The sequence below is a fragment of the Rhinolophus hipposideros genome (genome assembly GCF_964194185.1).
Source record: "Rhinolophus hipposideros genome assembly, chromosome: 5".
NCBI lineage: Eukaryota > Metazoa > Chordata > Mammalia > Chiroptera > Rhinolophidae > Rhinolophus > Rhinolophus hipposideros.
In genome coordinates, this window is record NC_138051.1 from 79717891 (window position 1) to 79739526 (window position 21636).

General features: G+C 42.1%; 1 protein-coding gene across 18 annotated transcripts in view; it reads left to right on the forward strand.

Moving 5' to 3' along the window:
- TTLL5 (tubulin tyrosine ligase like 5) overlaps window positions 1–21636 on the forward strand; it is a 241135-nt gene that overhangs the window by 203271 nt on the left and 16228 nt on the right. For all 18 annotated transcript variants that reach the window (XR_013993323.1, XM_081048131.1, XM_081048142.1 and 15 more), the window contains one exon: window positions 2245–2327. Coding sequence is in view for 17 of the 18 variants with exons in the window: in XM_081048131.1 (XP_080904257.1) it covers window positions 2245–2327 (83 nt within the window). In the remaining variant the exon portion in view is untranslated. The remainder of the gene's footprint in view (window positions 1–2244; window positions 2328–21636) is intronic.

Below are 21636 nucleotides of genomic sequence, written 5' to 3' on the forward strand. Positions count from 1 at the left end.
TCTCCATCACTGGTGTGGGGGCCCCCTGGGTTCCTGACCCTCTGCCAGACTCTCCGAGCAATCCTTCTATCATCTTTCTCTTTACCCGCTCTTCAGTGTTTTCCTGACTTCTCTGGTGATATGAATAACCTGGGCACTATAAAAAGTCTACATTCTCAGGCCCTCTCCCAGACCCACTGAATCCAAATCTCCAGCCAAAGGGCCTGGAAAGGTGTATGGTTAACAAGTTATCAAACACTGCTTGGCTACCCCCTTACCTTGCTGGTCTTTAAAGGTTCCTAGGACATTCTAAACCCCTTTCTGCCTCAGGATTATTGTACATGCTGTTTCTTCTCCGTGAAAAGCTCTTCCTGTTCCCTACTCTTAGCTAATGCCTATTTCTCATAACTTCATGGCAGCTGCAATTAGATTTCCATATAAGACCATTTTCACCATCTAAATCAGGTTCCCGTTTCGTTCTTTCAGAACACCTTCTACTCTTTAGCATTTACCATACAGTTTGTATCTTATTGTTTGTTTAATGTCTGCCTCAGTATACTGAGCACAGGGAATACTCAATATTTGTTTGCATGAAGAATGAATAAATGGAAAAATAGTGCTGAGAGAGGGGTACTAAGGTTGGATTGGTTGCTGCTCAACAAACAAAGCACTGAGCCTCCCAGGTAAACTTTTTACACATCAACTAAAATCAAGTCAGATAGACCCAACGAGTAAGTGTATTTATAGGGGCAATGGGTCAGATTATTTCAAAAAATATTTATTAAATACTTAATGTGTGCAAAATGCAATATTAGGAGCTCTGGATACAACTGTGAATAAGACTGATACAATCTCTTTCTTTTTGGAGCTTGCGTTCTAGCAAGGATGACAGATGTGATGCAACCAGTTATGCGGTTTCATAATTATAATTTTGATAAATGCAATGAAAAGATGACACAGGTATAAGAGCCTGTAATGGAGACTGGCATGATCTGTAGGGCCTCAAGCTAGTCACAGAATTTCTAAGGTGTGGCTGAGGAACCTGTGCCCAAAGAATCCAGTATACTCTATCCTATCTCTTGTCAGAGTCGGCATGAGAGGTCCCTCTATGGAATGGTTTCTGAACCTCAGCACCATGGACATCTTGGGCTGGGGAATTCTTTGTTTGGGGCACTTCTCCTAGTGCACTCGAGGAGATGTTTAGTACCGTTCCTGGCCTCTCCCCACTAGATGGCTGTAGACCCCACAGTTGTGACAGCCACAAATGTCTCAACATTGCCAAATGTCCTTTGTGGAGGGGTGCGGTGGAGAGTGGGGAGGCAAAACCTGTCTCTTCTTCCTCCCCCAGTTGAGAACCACTGCTCTACATGAAACTTGGTTTTTAAAAACTTTCTCTCTTGGACCGGCCTGGTGGCTCAGGCATTTAGAGCTCCGTGCTCCTAACTCCGAAGGCTGCCGGTTCGATTCCCACATGGGCCAGTGGGCTCTCAGCCACAAGGTTGCCAGTTCAACTCCTGGAGTCCCACAGGGGATGGTGGGCAGCGCCCCCTGCAACTAAGATTGAACACGGCACCTTGAGCTGAGCTGCCGCTGAGCTCCCGGATGGCTCAGTTGTTTGGAGCGCGTCCTCTCAAACACAAGGTTGCCCTTTTGACTCCCGCAGGGGATGGTGGGCTGTGCCCCCTGCAACTAGCAACGGCAACTGTACCTGGAGCTGAGCTGCGCCCTCCACAACTAGGACTGAAAGGACAACTTGATGCTGAACGGCACCCTCCACAACTAGATTGAAAGGACAACAACTTGACTTGGAAAAAAGGCCTGGAAGTACACACTGTTCCCCTTCCCCAATAAAATCTAAAAAAAAAAAAAAAAAAAGTCTCTTACATTTTATCCAAGTCAATAGCAGGAACGTAATTTATTCATTCAATAAACAAGCGTTATTGAGTGCTTATTAGGGGCAGGCACTGGTCCTGAAGCCCTGGAGAGAGAGCAGTGAGCAAAGCCTGTGCTTTCCTGAAGCTACATTCCAGTGGGGAGAGAGGGACAATATGCTTTAAAGTGTGTCAGATTTCCAAAGAAGGGGATAATAGGTTGGCCATACAAGTCCTCTCTAATAAGGTGATATTTGAACAAAGTCTTGACATAAACAAGGGAATGAGCCACAGGACATGAAAGACCAAGAGCAAGAAGCAGAGCCATCGGAGGGCCTGGACTTGACACCTGGCCTTTCTGTTTGCACATCTAACCAAGCTCCTTGTATTTCAGAGGGTCCTCCACGGGAGGGCAGCTGAACGGACTCCAGAGCGGCCTTAACTCGGCAGCATTTGTGCCCATCATCAGCTCCTCAGGTTAGTGGGCACTGCCGCTTTCCAGAGGGCGGGACAGCAGGGAGGGTGCTGGGCTTGGGGCATTTTCTCTTCTGCCTCTGAAGAGAGCTCTGCTTCAGAGGATGGCGCATCCACGCTTTTGATGGTGCAGTGGCACATGGGTGTTTTGGGTACATTCGTCTTTAAAATCACATTGACGGTTTAGGATTGAACGGTTTTCTGGATAGTTTGGGATAGATGAAATTCTCAGTCTGGTAGAATCCTATCAGATTGGCAACGTTTAGAAAAAAAAGACCTGTATTTGACCTATGTTTGACTGTATACGAGTATGTAGTATCTCTCCCTGATCTTCACAACCGCCCTGTGAGCTGGATCTCCGTGTCCCCGCCCACACGAGGGTACTGAGGCTCAGAAAGTTCCGGGGCCTTGGGAGATGATACATGGTGCAGAGCTCTGGTCTTTGATCTGAGTCCCATCATGTTAACATCATGGTCTGTTGCCAGGTAGTTAGAGGACCTAATACATCTCAGTGTAGGAACTTACATGTAAGTCAGGCACTATTGGTCCAGGGAGAGTTTTGTTTGGGTAATAATTTATAAAATTACACTAATTCATAACCAGAAAACAGAAAGAAAATCACCTGGATTCTATTCAACAAGTATTTAGTATTGGTCACCTGCTGTGGTGAAAGCGGCATGCTGGGAGCCGAGGTACATGCAGGGTGAACAAGACAGTCCCTGGGCGAGAGGTAATGAGCAGGTGGGGAAAGACCAGGTGCTGGGGACACGGAAGAACCACAGACGACCCTGGTGAGCATTTGCGACACTTCGGGCACAGTTCTGGTTCTGAATGCTGTGCCTGGAATAACTCATTTGTTCACAAAATAGGCATGTGGTGCAGGAAGGCTTCCTCATTTTACCACAGAAGAAAGAAAGGCACAGACAGTTTATGAAACCTAGCTAAGACCTCACAGCCAGTAAATGATGGGGCCATTATTTGGACTCAAGCAACCTAGTGCAGGCTCTTCAGGGGTTGGAAGGGCTTCCTAGAGGAAGAGACATCTGAAGCTGAGGTGTGAATTGGAACAAGTCATCCAGGAGAGGGGACGCGTGGAATGGAAGGAGTCCTGGGAAGAGGGGACAATCTGTGCAAAGGCTGGGGAGGTGAAGACGTGCTGTGTTCTGGAAGCCCTCGTGTGTCGGTGTGGCTGGGCACGAGGGCATGAGCAGGGAGTGACAGGAGAACAGGCAGGTAGCAGGACCAGTGTATGAGCTGTGTAGGGAGCTTGGTCCTGAGAGCAGGAGGGAGCCATCAGGGTTAGTGTGTGCAGGAGGAGGCACGCGGGTGGGCTGACGTAATACCTTAGAAGGATGACAAGATCTCTGAGAAGCCTGGTTTCTTTGCCTGTGTCAGGGGGATAATTACATATATCTCATGGGCTTACTATGAAGATGAAATGAAGCAATATATAGAGAAAGTTCTGTAACTATGCCCAGGTCAGGTAATTATACGGTGAGAGTATAAAGATTTGTTCTGCACTAAAAATCTTAGAACCTGAATTCAAGAAATATTTGATGGGTATCTACTTGCTCCCTTCCCCTCTGCCCCCCCCCCAAAAAAAAAAAAGAATTGCTAGAACATGATAGTTACTCTTAAGGAAATAAAATTTCTACCTGGAACTTGTATGGACTGAGAAATGGGTGGATAAGAGAATCATGGTCTGGTTGGAAGGTTTCTGTTTAGATAAAGCTGTTAGGGCCCCTTTGGCTCTTCAGATTTGCTGAAGCTGGAGAGGTTACAAAGCCTAGAAGATCCAGGAAACTGGCCTATTTCATTTGCATGTCTAATTGATAAATGTAAGTACTGAACTGAATTCTTTGCTCCACTCTGGCCGAGGAAGTTGGAAATTTTAGGGGCCAGGTGGATCATACTTTCAGCATCTTGATCATGAATTAATATTTATGGTAGAAGGTTTTGTAGCAGTTGTACTGAATTTGGTATCAGCATAAAACGACAGAGCAAAGAAAAGAAAGTTGTACTTCCCCCTGGATTCTAATGCCTACCTGTCTCCTTGCTTCTACTTAAGATGAGGGCATTATTCTTGTCACCTTGTTTAGGTAGCCTGCTTTTTGTCACCAAATGACTCTTGGCCTTTCAAGTCCCTTGAATTTGTTTCTGTTCTGTGATTTTCCTGGGGTTCCTGATCCTTAGAGAAACACTGATGTAACGGATAGAAGAGGTCCAGGCATTTTCCATACTTGCCAATCAATATTATACCTTAGCAGTAGAATAGTAGCAACTAACCCTGTCAGAGTCATTTATACTGCTAGTAAATAACTACCTGGCACTTCAGTGTTTCAGCTACAAATTGTATGTTTTTCTGTAGCCTGCATAGACTTAAAGGAATTATTCTAAGGGTTCAGAAGGGTGTCCTATAAAAGGGAGGTTAGGTTGTTATTAAAAACATTTTTCTTTAAACCCACAAGAAGGGAGAACGACCCCCATCTTAAGTCAAAAAGTTTACACACCTCTCTCAGAGTTGGGAAGTCTGTGCTTATACAGGAGTTGTTAAACTGACTGAAATTTAGCCCCTGTCTGGTCCAGATAACTCAGTTGGTTAAACATGGTATTACTAGGTCCATGAATATAACAAAGGTCTGTTTCCTGGTCCCTGGACACTTCCCCAAGTCTGGCCAACCAGGCCCTAAAGCTGTGTGACTGCTCTCAGGCAGACTGAATGAGATGCTGGTTCATATCAGCACTGTCGGAAAAAACTCAGTCCTTTTGCACCGATGGTCGTGTGATGACATTATTTTTATTATGAACATTAAATGAGGTAGGGAATGTGAAAACTCCTGGTACTTTTCCTTGACCATCAGGCTATATTTTCTGAATTTGCTATCGAGAGGTGTAGAGTCAGCAGATTCAGAAATTTGAGAAGGAAGCTGGAGGGCCTTTGGTTCAAAGCCAAAGCCAGTGGCCTTCCTTCTGTAGAACCAAGGCGTTCTTAAGTTGTGAAGTGGTGATGGTGGAACTAAAATAGCAGAGAGCAACAGATTAGATAACTGACATTTCTCTCGTGCTGACTTCATAGTGTAATCTACCATTATTGTGGGGTCTGAAGTCACACCAGCTGCCCTCATCGTTGCCCCTAATTTCCTGCCTAAGCCTCTCCTGTCTTGGAGCCCAAACTCTACCCACCAACACCCCCACGGATACCCACCTTCCTTTTTCTTCCTTTTTTTTTTTTTTTAAGCTGTAGTCTGTAGTTGGTGGAAGAGACCTTACCAGCTTTTTAAAACCAGTGATGGGTTTCATTTACAAGAAGCGAGAAGCAACGTCCTTGTTAAATGTTTGTTATTCCGGGCCCTGCTGCGATGCACTTGAGCTTTGATGGGGGTGTGGCAGGAGCACATCAGTGTGAGACAACAAGAGAAAGGGCCTTCTTTTAATATAAAGTAAGCGCAGTGGAGCTTAAACCCTAAGGATCTAGCAATCACTCTGGCTTCCAAGTGAAATTATGTGCCTGGCAGCTCTTCGCAGAATGACCTATTTTCACCAACAGAGTCCTATTTTTTTCACCATGCATTCTATAGTTGTTGGATATCCTGGGCGGATCTCTGGAGTGTAATAGATTAAAAATAAAGTTCTTGAGATGCTCGCCCTAGTGCCTTGTACGTTTTATTGCTCCCTGAAAGTTCTTTTCCGAGAGCGAGAAGGATAAGAATTTGGGTTGCTTACCCACGCTCACGCTGTTAGAAAGCAGAGGGAGAGCACTGATTTGGTGTTTGTCAGGAAGGGAGGCGGGCGCATCTGGGAGAACAGTGATGCCCCTAAAACTGAGTTTTAGATTTCACCTCTTGTCCTTTCAGCCAAGATCAAATAAAGTGTTAAGTAGGGATTTTTTTTTTTACATTTTTCAGGATCTTTGGAAGCTCCCCAAGTTATTTTCGCCAGATCCAAACCCTTGCCCACACTATCTGGAGCCCCTGCTACAGTTATAGGACAGAGAAAATCAAAGTGGGTGAAGTCAGGGCCAATTTAAGGTAACAGTAAAAATAAGACCATATATTTTTTTTATTATAACTTGCTGACTTTATGCCACAGCAAGAGACCCAGTAGCTCTCAAGAGAAGTGATAGTTTTTCAAAATTACAAGGAAATGGGGATTTTATAAAACCAAAGCTCAGATGGACTCGCCAAAACTCCGAGTCCAAGTGAAGCTACAGCTCTCTTGCTTCTGTGATAGCTTACCAGTAGGTGGCGTTGCGGCAGTAATAAATTTCCTTAACTATTGCCGAGGCCTTTGTTTGCCATGACGACATCAAGACCAATCAAAGACAGGCACTAAAGCCATCATTGAGTTACCACAGGTAAAGTGTAGCAGAACAAACTGGAACACATAATATTTGAAGGTCAAATTGTAGTAACTTCTAAAGAGAATGAATATTTATTAGTAAAGACGGCTTTTAGACTAGAGTTGGGTAGTTTATAAACTGCACTTTCAGATAATGGGAGACAGAGAAGGAACAAATCTTTTGTTGTTGTTGTTGAGGTTGATTAATTATGCTTTTTTTCTTATTGTTATTTAATGTAAACATATGCCATAATTGGCAGCAAAACAAACTATAAACCCCATGCTACCACCCACCCACAAAAGCTTCTACACTGAAAGATTGGCCTGACTTGATCTTGTGAGGCTCTATCCACACTTCCCCGGCGCTGCCCTCAGTATTTTGTTCCCAGCTGTGGCCTTCAAAACTTTCCAGAAAATTCTGACACTGCAAGGTTTTGATGACTCCTTTCCTCCTTGCTCTACCCTACACACTAAAGCATTAATGGCACACCTGCTATGAGCTTAATACTTTTCTTACCTCTAGGGGAATATTTATAAACTTATTTGAGAAGCATTATTCATCAAAATACCCCAGGAGAGCAAAGGAGGGAGGAAAATTATTTACCCACCACAGGATTCATTTACATTGGATCAGAAAGCTTCAAATATCTTTACCCAGCCCATCTAAACTCTTTCCAAAAATGAATAAGAAGAGAGAAGGGAACACCAAATCCATGGCGTGCTCATCTTCCAAAATGTAGAGAAACTAAAATGTAGACAAACTAAGAACAACCAGAGTTCTATTGGTAATACTTAGCCAATGGTCCTTTAATTCTAATACTAAGCAGCTTATTCAATGATGAACAACTAGTAAAATATAGAAAACTAAAGTAAGAAGGTCAATATTTCCTTCAGGATACTGGCAGCCAGAAGAATGAATGTGACATCAAGCTCCAAACCAAACTGATAGCCTGCCAAGAAGTACTAATGTCCATTCGTTTCCAGGACTGTGGGACTTGGACCTGCCACAGTTGTAATATCACTTTCCTTGAACCTATTTCATTAGTATCCCTTACAGTTCACCCAGAACATTACATGGCAAAATGGGATCATCAGCAGAGAAGCCTTGGGAAAGAGCCCATCTCTCAACACTTAAATCTCTGTTGCAAACACAGCCCCACTGAGCCTGAGAGGTATATAAGCTAGCGACTGGTGATGCTGGACTTTGTAATTAGCTGAGGGAGTGAGACCACATGCCCAGTGCATATGTGCTCAGAAGGTAGTGGGTCAGAGCGCCTCAGAAGTCCAGCCTCCACGGCACAGCATAACTGCTGGGAGGCTTCAGAGGCAGGCCCACCAGCCTGGCAGATGGCAGTAGCTGCCTCTCCTTGAGCAGGGGAATTAGGTCGTTTACAAAGTGAGAAGGCAGAGCCCCAGAGTCTAGCACGTGGGTACATGCTTTCTTCCTGCTTGGGCAGAGATCCCTTCAACCACCGTTACAAATGAATGTCATCACCAGCTGAAACAAGTCCTACCCCTCTTCATCGATGGGTTTAGGGAGGCAGTCAGTTAGATTAGAGGATTCGAAGTGTGTTTGCATAGCACGTGAAGTAACACTGAGGAAATATTAGTTGTCCTTATCAAAGAATGGAGGGAGCTGTGCTGAAGCATACTGGGGACTAAAGGCGGTCTGAGACCCCTAATGAGCTGCCCCTGGCAAGTGTCACATTTAAATACATACCTTATTCTATGTCCTCTTAGATTCTATACTGTCTAGTTGTCATCTCTTCATCACAGGGCCAATTATATGTTCTTGATGCTTTGGCATTTGGGAGCCTTACAGACCAGGGAGAGACTGCCCCTCCCAGGGCTAATTAATACCTAATGACAATAACAGCTCTCCCAGGAGCGTGCCTTTCATATGCAAACCAACCAGTGCCATCCCCAAACACCTCCTTATCTAACTCACTGGCAATCCAAAATTTCCCTTGCCTTAAATTTCTCAGGGCCAGGCACCAGGCAACTATAGGCCTAGAGAGCCCAAAGCCCTCCAGAAGGCTCAAAGTAGCCAGTCCTAAGCTGTTTACCTTGCCCTGCCTTGCCCAAGGAAACCCCAAATAAGGCTCTGGCCCAGACTTTCCTGTTGCCCCTGGCTTCTGTCTCCTGACCACACTGGTGTTTACCTCTGTGAGCCTATGTGGCATGCAGTGCCCCTTCTCTGGGACCTGTGAGTGAAATCAACTTCTTCCTACCAAGCCTCATTCTCATCTCCTGTGGCTGCACCGACTTTGCCATGCCACACCCAACATGGACATTCTCAGAACAAACATCCATGAGAACAATACCTTTAATTTGCAGTACAAGGAACCAGGAAAAAATCTGAATCAATTAGGTTTGTGTCACCCAGTTCTAAGCTTCATTATAGGCTGGATCACACAAGTGATGTTTTAACAGTGTGTGTTTTGCTAGCCTCAACCTGGCTGCAGCCACACAAGAAGGATGTGGATCCCTCTACATGGCAAAATCACCTGGCTGCCAGCCATTGAAATTTCATGCTTTCCTGTCCTGAGGCCTCTTTCATTTAGTAACCGTTTCTGCATTCAAAAACGAAACTCCAAGCATAGCTGAAGAGCCTGGTTGGAAGTGGGGCAGGAAACAACCTGGCTTTCAGTTTGGGGAGAAATAGGGGAGTAATTCCAAGAACCCACCCAAAAAGGTGGTTCATGTGCCTTAAAGACAACCAGGGAACTCTCTTTCTGAACTGGATGAAGAAATGGACTACTGAGAAAGATAACATCTGAAAAACTGATATTGTCTCTTGCTGAGCTGGCAAAGTCCCAGGAGAGGAGTGATGATTCTTCAATTGTTAACAATTACTACTTTGTTATAAAGAGACAAGGGAAGTGCTGTGGCCCCTTTCTCAAATTACATTTCTATTACAGAAGCGCACACACCTCCTAGAAAAAATTCCTGGCACCTAGATTGTTAGTGTTGTACCTACCACTGCATCTTGTAGCAGATGTGCTGTCCTGTGTCATATCCATTCGCTTTGGGTGGGAAAAGATGCTGTTTATTCATGTAGTCCTGAACTGGGCAAGTAACCAGCATAACATTGCCTTACTCTGTGAGTCTTTACTTATCACTAGTTTTCAATCTGTACTCTGTGGTTATTCATCCCATGAACCCACACATTTTGCTGCTAGTTTCAATGAGATGCTTGTTATAGGCACATACCTTTGCTCTGCCATCCTTATATCCTCAGGACATAAATGCTCTGAAAAGTTCTAAAGAAAGAAAACGACATGCTAAGCCATGCCTGTCTTTGGAAAAAGTGAGTTTTGCACATGGAAATATTTACGACTCCACTTGCCTGATCTGTAGCATTTGAACTGGGCCCCAAAGAGTGTAGGTGTGTAACTGCAACGTGTGGAGAAAGATGTATATTGCCCTGTTGGCATGATTGGCTTTGGTATTCTTTATTCTTTCAAATTATGATTATGAAGAAAAAGACTCAGATTCTCTTAAGTCCTCAGAATGAAGAACCTCACTAGTAAAACAGTAGCCTCTTATAATTCTTTGTTCTCATCTTTCAAACATGCAGCTATTTCCATTTAGGGCTTCCATAGATAGGAGGGAGCCCGTTTCTCTTGAAACCTAAATCCAGCTAACTGTTATCTGATACCAAAGAGAAACCATTTGAATGTGTGGGATGTCCCTTTAGCTACATCAATAAAACACAGCATCTATCTCCAGTATAAAATGGGGATGTAATTTGAAAAGCCTACCTGGTTGTAAGATGGTGAAGGTTAAAAAAAAAAAGCTGCTTAGGAGTTGCTATGCTAATGTTATTTATTTGTTTGTTTGTTGTTACTAGGTAGAGGAATCACTCGTTTTTAAATCTGTTGGACTTAAAAGTGACTTTGAGGTTTTTTTTCCTTTTCCATTCACTTTTAATTTACTCCCTAGGGAAATTAAGACAGGTGACAAGCCCAAATGAAAATATTTTGAAATTCAACAAAAGCTTTTTTTAACTTAATGGCTATGCTGCACAATTTGTTAGATAATGAATTGGTCACAGTTATTAGTTGATATTGGAATATGGAATATTTAAAACTGCAACTCTGTTTTAGAAATAGGACTCTTCTGAGACCTCCTATTTTATATTTTTTCATCCTTTCTACTATTCTCCAATATAAATCACCATTGTGCATGTGCACATACATATATTTACCCTCCTCTTTTTATGCCAAGAATCTTGAGTTCTCCGAAATAGCCTCTGCTACCAAGAAGGAGAGACACCCTCAGTTTGGTTCTGTTAAGGAAGGTTACTGTACATAAACCCAGGGAAGAAACAGTCTCCAGAAGCAGACCTCCCGAAAACCTGTGCCCTGCATTAGGCTAATCAGGTGCTCTGGTGGCCAAACAGCAAGCGTTATTTGTCCTGTCTTATGGCCAGGCCATCTGTGGTCCCCTCAGCAGCTGGCATCCATTGTTCTCCAGGCGAACAACTCTGCCATACTCGTGACCACACCTCTCTGTGTGTGATTATTTCTCTCTCCACTTTTTGCATTCAGAATCAGAATATGTTTGTTAGTCATTCATCCAGCAAATTGCCACTGGTGTGCCGAGCTAATGGGAGGCGGCTGCTGCCTTCCAGACACGCCAGTGGCTACTAGTGTAGCCTAATTGTGTGACACAAAACTGCCAACTTACGCATGTCTGGTGATTTTCCTCGGGTAGGATTGTCGCTAAGCAGGTACAGCATACTTTGCATCTCTAGCATAAAGTCTTAAAATACATCAGCACGTGCAATAAAATAGAAAGGGAAAATCGGAGCCAAAAAACAAGATATTTCAGATTTTTCAAATAATAAGGCCAAATGAAATTACTGTAATTGAGTTGAAATTTGGTTCTGAATCTCCTAACAAAAAGCACAAAGAGGGAAGCATGATAAACCAGAGTGTTATAGTTCTTATTTTCAAAAAGGAAGAACTACTCTGGAGGGAAATGAAGCTTTTTCCTAGCTCTGATTCTGAAAGAAGGACGTATGTAGAGGACACTGAATAAGTAACAGTGCCCTCAACAAGGTAACGTGGCAGTGTGTGTCACAGCGCTGCTTCTTGGTGTGATGTACATGAAGGCAGAACATTCCAGTGCACGTCAGTGAAGACCGTTTTGTGAGGGACAAAATGAATGTAGTGTAAGTGGGACTGTGGTCCAGTATAATCCAGGGTAAGGTACTGGTGACTGATAGGACTGGATGGGTTGCATGTGTGTCAGTCCCTAAGTATAACTTCTTTAGTGGACTGTACGACCAGCCCTGGATCCCAGGCCCACTTCTCCCTAGCAGCAAAGGAGTCTGGAGAGATGGGCCTTCGGCCGGGCACACTGCCTCCCCATGCAGATTGAGGGACAAGGGGAGAATGGATGTTGAGAAACAACCCTTTCTGTCTCAAGACATTTTCTTTCCAGAATCTCTTCCCCTATTGGATGGAGTCCATCATCTTTCCGCAGCCCCTCTCACCAGCTTCCTGACTGCTGCAAATAGAAATGCCATTCCTTGACCCTAGTCTGCTCCAGACCTAGCTCTTAACACATGGGGGTGGGATACCAGTTAGCTGGAGAGTTCAGGATCATATGAGAGTCTCCATGTTCCTGGAAGAAAGGTAATTATAAGTGAGGAAGGTGGAAAAAAATGAGCCATAGAGGGTAAAAAAAAAAAAAAAAAGAGCCCTGTAGATGTGTTTATTAACTAAAAGATAAATTTGTTGTACATATAATATAAATGTATGATATATCACATTCATTTATATGATTTGCTATTTGCTCCTGGTTATCCTATAGCAGAATGATTCCGTATAGGCAAATTATCCAGATTAGCTGTTGTAAGTTTAATTTTATTACAATACTAAATTCTGTTCACGTTTGTTGTCTTCCTAAGATTTTGCTCACAGTATAGATGCTTTAAAAACTGTGAGAGGTTATTAATGATCCCTGTTTCACTTAAAGAAAAGCTTCCTTGTACTCAGGTCTTTGCTGAGATTCTCCAAAAAGAATAGAGCTGGAACCTGGTAGTAATGAGTCAGAGAATTTTAAACAGGATTTGAAACTAACAATGAACGTAAAGCTAAAGTAATCAAGACAGTGTAGTGGCATAGGATAAGTCCATGGAATAGGACTGGGAGTCCAAAAATAAATCCATACGATTAAGGCCAATTGCTTTTCAACAAAGGTGCCAAGACTATTCAGTGAGGAAATAATAGTCTTTTCAACTTGTGATCAAAGAGATTGGTGGTGCTGGAACAATTGGTTATCCACATGCAAAAGAATTAAGTTGGGCACCCTTACCTCACACTGTACACAAAAATTAACTGAAAACTGATAAAACGTCTAAAGGTAAGAGCTAAAACTATAAAATTCCTAGAAGGGAATATAGTAAATCTTCATGTCCTTGGATTGGGCAACGATTTCCTAGTTATGGCACCAAAAACAACAAAAATTAAGTAGGACGGAGTTCATCAAAATTTTTTAAATTATGTGCTTCAAAAGGCACCATCAAGGAAGTGAAAAAGACAGCCCATGGAATGGAAAAAAATATTTGCAAATCATATCTATCTGGCAAGGGACTTATATGCATAGATCTCTTATAGCTCAACATTAAAAGGATAGAAAACCCAATTTAAAAATGAGCAAAGGGTTTGAATAGCTATTTCTCCAAAGAAGATACAAAAATGGCCAACGAGTACCTAAAAAGACACGTCATCAGGCATTAGCGAAATGCTAAAGACCGCAATGAGATGCCACTTAACACCCACTAGATGGCTGTAATCAAAAGACAGGTAATAACAGGTGTTGGTGAGTCTATAGAGAAATTGGAACTCCAGTGCACTGCTGGTGAGAATGTAGAATGATGCAACTGATTTGGAAAAAGAGTTTGGTGGTTTTTAAACAGTTAAACATAGTTACCATATGACCCAGCAATTATACTCCTAAATATATATCTAGGAAAAATGAAAGCATATGTCTACATAAAAGTTGTACATGAATGTTCATAGCTGCATTACTCAATAGCCAAAATATGGAAACAGCCTAACTCTCTATCAGATAACGAATAGATCAACAAAATATGATATATACATACAGTGGAATATAATTCAGCGAAAAATAAGAGTGAAGTATCAATACTTATTAAAACATGGATGAACCTTGAAAATGGAATGCTGGGTAAAGCCAGTCACAAAAGACCACATATTGTATGATTCTATTTATGTGAAATGCCCAGAAGAGGCAAATCTGTACAGAAAGTAGGTTAGTGTTGCTCAGAGCTCGGGTGAGAGGAGGGGGAATGAGGAGTGACTGCTACTAGGCATAGGGTTTCTTTTTGTGGTAATGGAAATGTTCTAAAACTAGATTGTGGTGATGGTTATAGAACCCTGTGAATACACTAAAGAGCACTGATAATAAAATGGGTGAATTTTATTAGTATGTGAAATATGTCTCAAACCTTCGAAAGTTAATGGTTGATATCTTAAAAAGCAAAAAAAAGAAAAAAAAGAAAAAAGAAAAAGAAAAGAAAAGAAAAAGACTCAATGTAAGCAGTCAAATTGTATTTACTTCTTAGATAGCCAGATTCTTTAATAAATATTTATTTAGTGCCTGCTCTTCATTAATTCAGCAAACACCTGACCGCCTCCTTTATTCTAGGTGTGCTGTGAGGTCCTTTGCAGGGATGCCTGGGCCTGGCTTTGCCTTCAATGTAGCCTTTTACACTTCTAAGTAATGTGGGGAGCCCGGAGGGCAGCAGCTGTCCCTGGGCCGGCCGGCCTCGCTGCTTTTGTTCCCTTCAGAAAGGTGCCGAGCTCCAGGGGATTTCTGTCGCTTTAGTCAGCCCAATGCAAGGAGGACCTTGACTATAGTTTCAGAGCCTTAAGCTTCCCCTCGTGCTCCAAATCCAAGGCAGAGCAGCTGAGAATGGGGCTAGCTGCGCCACCAAGTGCTTCTCTCTCATTGTTAATCCCTTTAATTCTGCCGTCCACAGGCACCCCTCCCTTCACACTGCCCTGTTGCCCACTTGTGATGTGACTGAACAAGTGGTTTGGGCGTGGAAAGGTAATTCTCAGAGACACCTGAAATGACCCAGTCCCTGGCTTGCCAGGGTGCCCTTGATGTTCATTACCATGGGGTCAGCGGAGATCTTCTCTGGGCTAATCACACTTTGCAGTCAGGCCTGGCCTGCAAAGAAGGTAACTGCTACTGACTCCCCCTGAGGTCCTGGCCTAACTGCCAGGGTCTTTAGGGAGAGCCGTATTTCATTGCCAAGTACAGACAGTGAGAAACCTCCAGTCCTTTCTGGCTCTTACAGGAGAGTTCATGCTCTGACTCTTGAGTTATTAAATCACTTTAAAGCACAGCACAGCTGGCTTTGTGATGATTATATATATTACAAACTGTATTTCTGCTTCACTCTGTCATTACCTGGGCTAGATGTTATAGATTATTTCAAAATTCATCTGTCTCTTAAACCCTGGATTTTAGGCCCCCCCCCAAAAAAAAACAGTGAGTCACTTTTCAGTCTTCAGGTATTCTTTTCTCAGAGCCCTACAGTTAAACTAATTCTAATTTCTCCTTCTCCCCAGATTGATGAATTTATCATTGTCCTAAGGGTTCATTACATGTACAAAACAACTTCCTAATGGCATAAGGAGGGAGAGATCCAGCTGGGTCTTGGGGTAAGAGTGGTGTCAGGCCGAAAGCTGCCATTCTGTGGTGCGTGCCTCTCCAGCCAGCATTCTCATGCTCCCGTTGCTTGCAGAGCATAAGGAAAGCCTCTTCCCCCCTCGTTGTGGTAGGAAGGGGAGTAGCAGGAAATGGAGTCTGCCCCGGTCATGGGATTTTTGAAAGAAACAAAGCATGATCTGACGAAGAGCAGGTTAATCCTGCTATTTCATTTCCCTTTCAGAAAGGGTGGGGGCAGGATTGTGATATGAAGTATTTGGTTTCACATCTGTTCCAGGAATGATCCTCAGCATAAATCCATTTTTCTTTTAAGCATCCTAAAGCATCCCAGGGAGCTTCTCCTGTGCACCCCCCCACCCCCACAGTTGATTTCATGGCCACAGAGCAGCTGACAGACTCCCAGAAAGATCATCTTGTCATTGTTACAGAAGAAGGGAATCTCTACGTCTCGGAAGTCGGGAACTCTGTGGGTCAGTGGTGTCAGTTTTGTGCTCTGCTCTCCATGAAAGATTCAGAGAAAAAGTCAGTAGTGTCCCAGCAGTGTGGTGTAATGAAAGGGGGACCTGATTTAAACCTCAGAGGAACTAGCTCTCATCTCAGCTTTGCCTCGATTTGTATGATCTTCGGCAAGTCACCAAACTTCTTGGGCTCAGAGCCCTCATCTGTAAAATTAGGGCAATGTTTCCCAAAAATGTGTTCTGCAAAATACAAGTCTTCACAGCCAAATAAGTTTGAGAAATGCGGTTTACTCTACGAGTATGCTATTTCTTAAAGAGTCATATGTTAGTATGTTAAAGGCTCTGAAAAGTCTTTCAGTAAAGAAACTTGTTTTTAACCCAGCATTTCTCAAATTTATCCGACATGGGACTGTTTTCCCAGTAATGCTGATTAACGTCTTGACACTGAGCAATAAAGCTCTACTCCAAAATGCTCTGAATCTATAGAATCTGTAATGCCATGTTTACCAATCTCAAGGTAAAATAACTTTAAACTTTCAAATCTCGTTCATGGGGAAAAATAATTTTAGATGTGTTGACTTCTAGTTTTAAAAACTGAATATAAGAGCCAGAGTAATTATTCAGACCAACACAGGCTTATAACTAGAGTTTTGAAAGAGTTTTCTGGAACTTCTGTTTTCTGCTTCCACCTTTCAGATGTTTAGCATTCTCATGTAGCCTTTGGGGGTGTGGTAGAAATTTTCTATGAATAATTAATTATACTCAGGACACTGTTAGGTGCACGCGGGAGTAACAAACTAAATCAATCATGAGATCCCTAAACTTAATTCAGAAAGTGAACACATAAATATAATTTCAGATTTTAGAACGAAGAAAAGAATGATTGCAAATTCATATTTTGAGAAATGTTAGTATATATCACTCATTAAATATCTACTGAGAAGATGCAGAGAACAAGGAATTCCAGGCAGCAATGTAAATACACCATAAATCAGAAAATTCACAGGACAACTGGATCAGGGGTCAGTCAGGAGATAACATGAGGGGAAAACTGTGAAAATAGGATCCGGCCAAGACAGTATGCTTTTAGTACCTCGACAAAATAGCAATTTATCTGGTATAAATATTGAAGCTAAAAATAAGTCCTGACTGAGATCAACCTTAGCCAGACCATCCGAACATCTTTAAAAGTATGGCTAATAATAAATCTTGTAAGGAATAAATCAGGATGGTTTACGTAATCACTCAGTTGAGAGAAATATCATCCACCTAGTTCAAGTGTCAGTCTTTAATAATATTGAGGTTTTGGTAATATTGGCTTTCCCCCTTCTCACCTATCTGGCGGTTCCTTCTTACTCCCTTTTATAAAGCTCTTTATCCTTTGCTTACTTGTGAATTTTTATTCTCTAGAATCCTGTCTTTGGTCCTCTCCCATTGTTTCAAGTAACATCTGTATTTGGCAGTTCCAAACCTGTACCCCCGGCCAGGGCTGTCACACATGGCTTCACAGATTGGTTGTGCCCTGCACAATTTTGGAGTTACCGCATACATAAAACACGGACACAGCAGCCCTTCTCCAGCCCGGACTTATCTCTGGATCTGTATATCCCAGCCACCTCTAGACCTCTCTCCTGAATGCCACAGTCACTTCAAACCCAACACATCCCAAACTGAATTCATCATCCTCTGAAGCCCATCCTTCTGTGGTCCTTCCCTGTCACCTCCATCAAAGGGGACCTAGAGATCTAGGAATCATTCTAGCTACTCCCCTCACCCCACATATCTAGTTGGTTATCGATTATTATACTTCTCCTTTAAATACCTCTCAGACCTTATGTCCAGTCTCATTTATTTTCACTGCCTTCATTCAGACATATCACTTTTTGTTTGAATTACCATAGGGTTTTCCATACCTCTTCGCCTCAGTCTCATTTGCTTTTTTCCTTTATGCTGATCTTGAAGTGATCTTTTAAAAACAATTGTAATTATGGTGCTTTCCCACTAGAAAGTCTTCAAAATCTCCTTTTCAAGTGGAAACACCTAAATTGGGTAACCATAGCCCTTCATGGTCTGCTCTCTTCTCTCCCCATATTTTCCACCCTTTCCCAACATTCCTTTAAAATCCAGTCATTCTAAACTGCCTGCCACACTATCTCAAACTTCAATGCCGTTGCACAAGGTGTTTCCTCTTCCTAGAAATTTTATCTCACCTTGGCTAACTCCTGCCCATGCTTTCCATTCCCAGATCTTATCATCTCTTCCAAAATCTTTCACTGACAAAAGTACCCACGTCCATCTCTTACCATCAACTTCTGATGACACCCTTTGCCTTCCTCTGTAAAAAATTGGCTAAAATACATTATTTTATTTTACTTGTTGGTCTGTAGATTGTGAACTCCCAGAGGGGTTAGGAATTACGTTGTTCGCCTCTATATCACCAGTGCTTTTCATAGTGCTGGGTATACAGTAGCTGTTCAGCAAGTGAAGTGGGTTAAGAGGTCAACACCTATTGCTATTATAAGATTTAACATAAGCCAAATAAGTCTCTGGGCAGTGTTAGGATCAACTATGCAAAGTTCATATCCCATAAATTAAGGGCATTTTAATAACTATTTCTATATTTCTCTCTGTCTCTTGAACTCTTAAAAGGAAACAGAGAAAACTCCATGCCATTTTTGCAATCAGTTTTTTTTAGTGTTCAGGGGCTATGTTTTTTTCATTCACCCAGAAATCTATATAGGGGGGAAAATAGGCATATAATAGAGTACCTATCTTTCATTGCTAAAGGTGTTAAATCCACACTATTCTTAACTATTAAGAAGATAAGATTTAAATACAAATCTTCTAGAATTGACTCCGTAGCACACGAGGGATTGATAAATAGACTGTTTTCAGAATGTAGTTGTTTGCTTCCCTCTACTTTTCATTCATCCCAACACAGTCCTCATTGGAAAAACAAAATAAAAGCATCAGTTAACTGAATTTTTCATTATTTTTTAGAAATGTTTTTACTCATAGCTTTAAGGAAGAAAAACATAAACAGCAAATATAGAAGATGACATTATCCAGTAGGAAAAATCCTAGACTTGGGTTCTATGTACCATACCTACCTGCCACTAGTAACTGGGAGATCTTTAACAAGTTAATGAACTTCTCTGGGCTCGGTTTTGTCATCTGTGAAATGGAAATACGTTCATTTAGAAATATTTTTTGAAGGCCTGCTATGTGTCAGGTGCTTTGCTTGGCACCTGAATTAAAAGAGCTGCTCTGTCTTCTTCATTCATGGGGTTGCCATGAACGCTGGTTGAGATATTGCCTGTGAAAATGTTGTGTTGTTGTTGTTGTTGTTGTTGTTGTTGTTTTAGTAAGTGACTCCAAAGAACCCTCTCAGTCATTGGTCATCAAAGACTTCATTATTTTTGACAGAAAAGTATACTGGTTCATTTGCAGCAAGGTTTGAAACAAGGAAAAATTTGGCCTTACCGCCAATTAACAAAAACTTCAAGTAGCCACAGAATTCTTTGCCCAAGCATTCCAGTTAATACAGGTTTTTCTTTGTTGTATGTGAGGTTATTGGTTCATTGTCTGTTGCTGCATAACAAATTTTACCCCAAAACTTGTGACTGAAAACAACAAACATTTATTATCTCACAGTTTCTGTGGGTCAGGCGTCCTAGCTTAGCTGGGAGCCTCTGGTACAAAGCCTTGCATGAGGTTGTAGTCAAGCTGTCAGCTCAGAACTATGATCTCATCTCAAGGCGCAACTGGGAGATCTGCTTCCAAGCTCACTCACATGGTTGTTGACAGACAGCTTTCCACTTGGGCCTCTCCAAAGGGCTGCTGTATGGACTGAAATGTATGCCTCCCCATTCATATGTTGAAGTCTTAACCCCTAGCACCTCAGAATGTGACTGTATTTGGAGAGCGGCCTTTCAAGAGGCGATTAAGTTCAAAGGAAGCTGGTAGGGCAGGCCCTCATCCAATCTGACTGGTGTCCTTGTAAGAAGAAGAAATTCACAGACACCAGAGATGTGCTCACACAGAGGAAAGACCCTGTGAGGAAGTGACCATCTGCAAGCCAGGGAGAGGCCTCAGAAGGAACCAAACCTGCCAGCACCTTGATTTTACACATCTAGCCTCCTGAACTGTGAGAAAATACGTTTGTGTTGTTTAGCCACCCAGTAGTAAGTTGTGATAGCAGCCCTAGCAAACTGCTACAGCCGCCTCACAACATGGCAGCCGCTTCCTCTGGGCACGCAGTCCATGAGAGAGTGAGAGGCACCCAAGGCAGAAGCCACAATCTTTTTGTAACTTAATCTTGGAAGTGATATCCCATAACTTTTGCCGTGTTCTCTTTGTTAGAAGTAAGTCAGTAAATTCAGTCCATGCTCAAGGGGAGGAGATTATATAAGGGCATGGATATTGGGAGGCAGGAATCACGGAAAGCCATCTCAAAGGCTGCCTACCATACTGGTTTAGTTTTGTTTTTAATAAAGTAAAAAGAAAAAGTTAAGAGATGCACACATTGGCAATTTAGACATGATAAAGTAGATTCAACCTTATCAAATACATGGGTACTGTGACTGATATAATCTATAGGCCATACTGTCATTCTGTGAGCTGAGATTGTTCTGATCTGGAAAATACAAAATTTTGACATTTAGGACAAGGTTTTCTGGGCATTAAAAAGAGCATTTTATGGACTAGACTGAAGAGAAACAGTACAATGAATTTACAACAGTACAGTTAAGTCTATGTCTAATATAGTGATTCTCAGTCACGGTTGCATACCAAGAGAGACCTTGTGAAATAGAGGGAGTAAAAAAAAAAAAAGCATAGTCAAACTATAAGATAAGTTTATGAATGGAAAATAAGAAATTATAGCTTTCGTAAAACGAACTATAGAAAGTAAAACTGAACAAAGTCTTCTCAGCTGATGGAGCATAGGTCATAAAAGGTTGAGAAACTGCTCTAATCATTCTTTTATTGTTAATAGACAAAAAGAGAGCTACGAGAGAGTAGCTTAGACATGGGTTTACAGTGAACCATAATACCCAGTGAGATAGTACATTCTAGAAAATCGAGGTGAGAGTAATGAAAACAATTAATGGGCTATATGGATTAGCTTGGAAGATAAATATAAAGTAACAGACATATTCAGGAGCCTTTTGAGAACTAATAGGATGAACTTTATGAGAGAAGGATGAGTGATGGTTGAACCCAAGCTTGAGTTCAAAGGATCCAGAGGACATATGTTTTGTGGTAATAGTGAGCTGACATCTGATTCCTCAGTAAGAACACTGAGTTTCCAATAGCTTTAGCCTCTAAAATAAGTAGCACTGTCAATATGATTGTCTCATGTTTGTCTAACCATGAGAGTCTATGGGGCAAAGATGTCATTATTCCCAACCTTCTTTTCACCAACAGCTCTCTTTGTGGTCTCTTAAATGATGCCAATATGAAGTTAAACTCTGCCTTTATCTTTCAGGTCACTCTAAGAGCAATCACTTGTAATAACATTTCCAAATATTGGCTCCAGTAATTTGGTTCCTGCTCCATTGGGTGGACCTCTTTTGGGTGACCCTTTGTTTTAAGAGAGGAAGGACCTGTTTCCTGTTATCTCTTGGTTGCACGATAACAAGGTGACAGACTGATTCTAGGTCTAGGGTCCATTTCAGTTTTCCTTACAAAAAGCTGTGGAACTAGAGAATGAGATGGTGGGGGGGATCTCCCAGGATGACCCACACTGAAAAGGTATCTTGGAATTTGAGTAATATTTCTATGGATTACTTAACAAGTCC